Below are 1,954 nucleotides of genomic sequence, written 5' to 3'. Positions count from 1 at the left end.
CATACCCGCTGAGAGAGTGGCAGGACGTTTCCGGTGCTGGCACTGGTCGCAGGCACGAATATAGCGGCGTACGGACTGGTAGAGGCGGGGCCAAAAGAAGCGACGACGCACGCAGTCGTAAGTACGCGAAACGCCCAGATGTCCAGCAGTGGGGAGGAACATGAAGCTCGTGGAGGACATCGGTGCGCAGGTGCTTTGGCACAACGAGCAGGAATGTCGAGGCCGGCGGGGTTCAGGCTTTTGCGGTATAGAGTGTCATGATGCAGCACAAACCGGCGCAGAGCAGGGTCAGATGGGGAGGAGTTGAGGCGGTCAATAATAGAGCGGAGCTCGATATCCCGTCGTTGCTCATCGCCAAAGTGAGTAATAGCAGAGAGCGAGAACAGGTCAGCGGTGCAGTCACTGTCAGAATGGTCAGAAGAGTCAACGGGATATCGGGAGAGGCAGTCAGCATCAGTGTGTAGCCGACCAGACTTATAGACCACCGTGTAGTCGTAGTCTTGTAGGCGTAAAGCCCAGCGACCTAGCGGGCTATAGGATCTTTCAGTGAGGAGAGCCAGCAGAGCGCATGGTGGTCGGTGACAACCGTAAAAGGGAGGCCGTACAAATAAGGGCGAAATTTTCCAACGGCCCTCACAAGGGCCAAGCACTCGCGTTCCGTGATGGAGTAATTGCGCTCTGATGTAGAGAGAAGGCGGCTGGCGTAGGCAATGACATGATCAGACCCAGATTGCCGCTGAGAAAGGACAACGCCGATTCCGTGACCGCTGGCGTCAGTGCGGACTTAAGTGGGAGCGGCCACATCGAAGTGGGCCAAGACGGGCGAGGTGATGAGCTTCGAGATTAGAGCGCCAAAGGGGTTTTCTTGTAGGGGTCCCCAGGTGACAGTCATATCCTTTTTTAGCAGGTCACTGAGGGGGCGGGCGATGTCAGCGGGCACGAATCGGCGGAAGTAGGAGCACAGCCCCGAGAAGCTCCGTACGTCGTTGCAGAAACGCGGCTCCGGGAAGTCTTTCACGGCTCGGATCTTAGCTGGGTCAGGGTGAACACCTGTGGCATCGACGACATGGCCCAAGATTCTGATCTGAAGACGCGCGAAACGGCATTTGGAGGAGTTGAGCGGCAGGCCAGCATGACGGAACAGGGAGGCGCCTGGGGCGCGAGGAGGAGCCATGATCACGGAAGGAGCGGTAGTGGGGTTAGTGGAGCTCCTTGGCTCCCGGGTGGAGCCATGGTGCTAGACCCGGCCTGACGACCACTACGAAGCTGCGTGGTGAGCTCAGCGTAAAATCCGCACCTCCACCAAAGATGTTACGTGGTCCAAGACCAGAACAACGCAAGAACGCTCCGGGCACAGCAGACAGGTCAAGAGCACAGGGCCCGCACAGAGCACAGCACAGAGCTGTTGTTGTTGTTGTTGACCTCACACAATGGCACATACCCACAAGGGGGATTGGCCATAACCAGGCGGTGACTATTTAAAGACCAGTTGCATGTGGCAAGCATGGGATGACCTACCAATATTTGGATCGCACAGTTTCCGCAGCCGAGGTGGTTGCAGGAGGTTAGGGGGGTCATACAAACTAAAATTTAGGCAAAGAAGGGGTAGAGATTATTATAAGTGGTTGTAAAAACCGAAATACAGAAGCTGATAATGGGATGGGCAGGATGAAAGCTCATGATGGTAGACGTTTTGATTCTAGGAGATAATTTTGAACGGCAGAGCAAACATTCCCATTGGTATGGCCAAGCACAGAAGCGCCAAGAGACAAAACAACCGCAGAAGACAAGCGCAAACTGAGATTCTGTATTGGAACTTCTAATAGTCGCCTCCTAATCGATGAATAGCGACGGCAAAAAAGAAGAAAGTGCTCTATTGTTTCCGGCTCCGCACAATACCGACACAATGGGGAGATCGCCAGACCAGGCCTGTAGAGGTAAAAATTTAGTTGCG

General features: G+C 54.7%; 1 protein-coding gene across 1 annotated transcript; it reads right to left on the bottom strand.

The window, feature by feature from the left end:
• Window positions 1–784: 784 nt before the first annotated feature.
• LOC144124929 (uncharacterized) lies at window positions 785–1,174 on the bottom strand. The gene has a single exon (XM_077657888.1). It carries the CDS (start codon window positions 1,172–1,174, stop codon window positions 785–787), a length of 390 nt encoding a protein of 129 aa, XP_077514014.1.
• Between the last annotated feature and the right edge of the window lie 780 nt (window positions 1,175–1,954).

The sequence above is a fragment of the Amblyomma americanum genome, chromosome 1 (genome assembly GCF_052857255.1).
Source record: "Amblyomma americanum isolate KBUSLIRL-KWMA chromosome 1, ASM5285725v1, whole genome shotgun sequence".
NCBI lineage: Eukaryota > Metazoa > Arthropoda > Arachnida > Ixodida > Ixodidae > Amblyomma > Amblyomma americanum.
The sequence above is the reverse complement of the archived record's forward strand: the minus strand, read 5'-3'. Positions and strand labels throughout refer to the sequence as shown.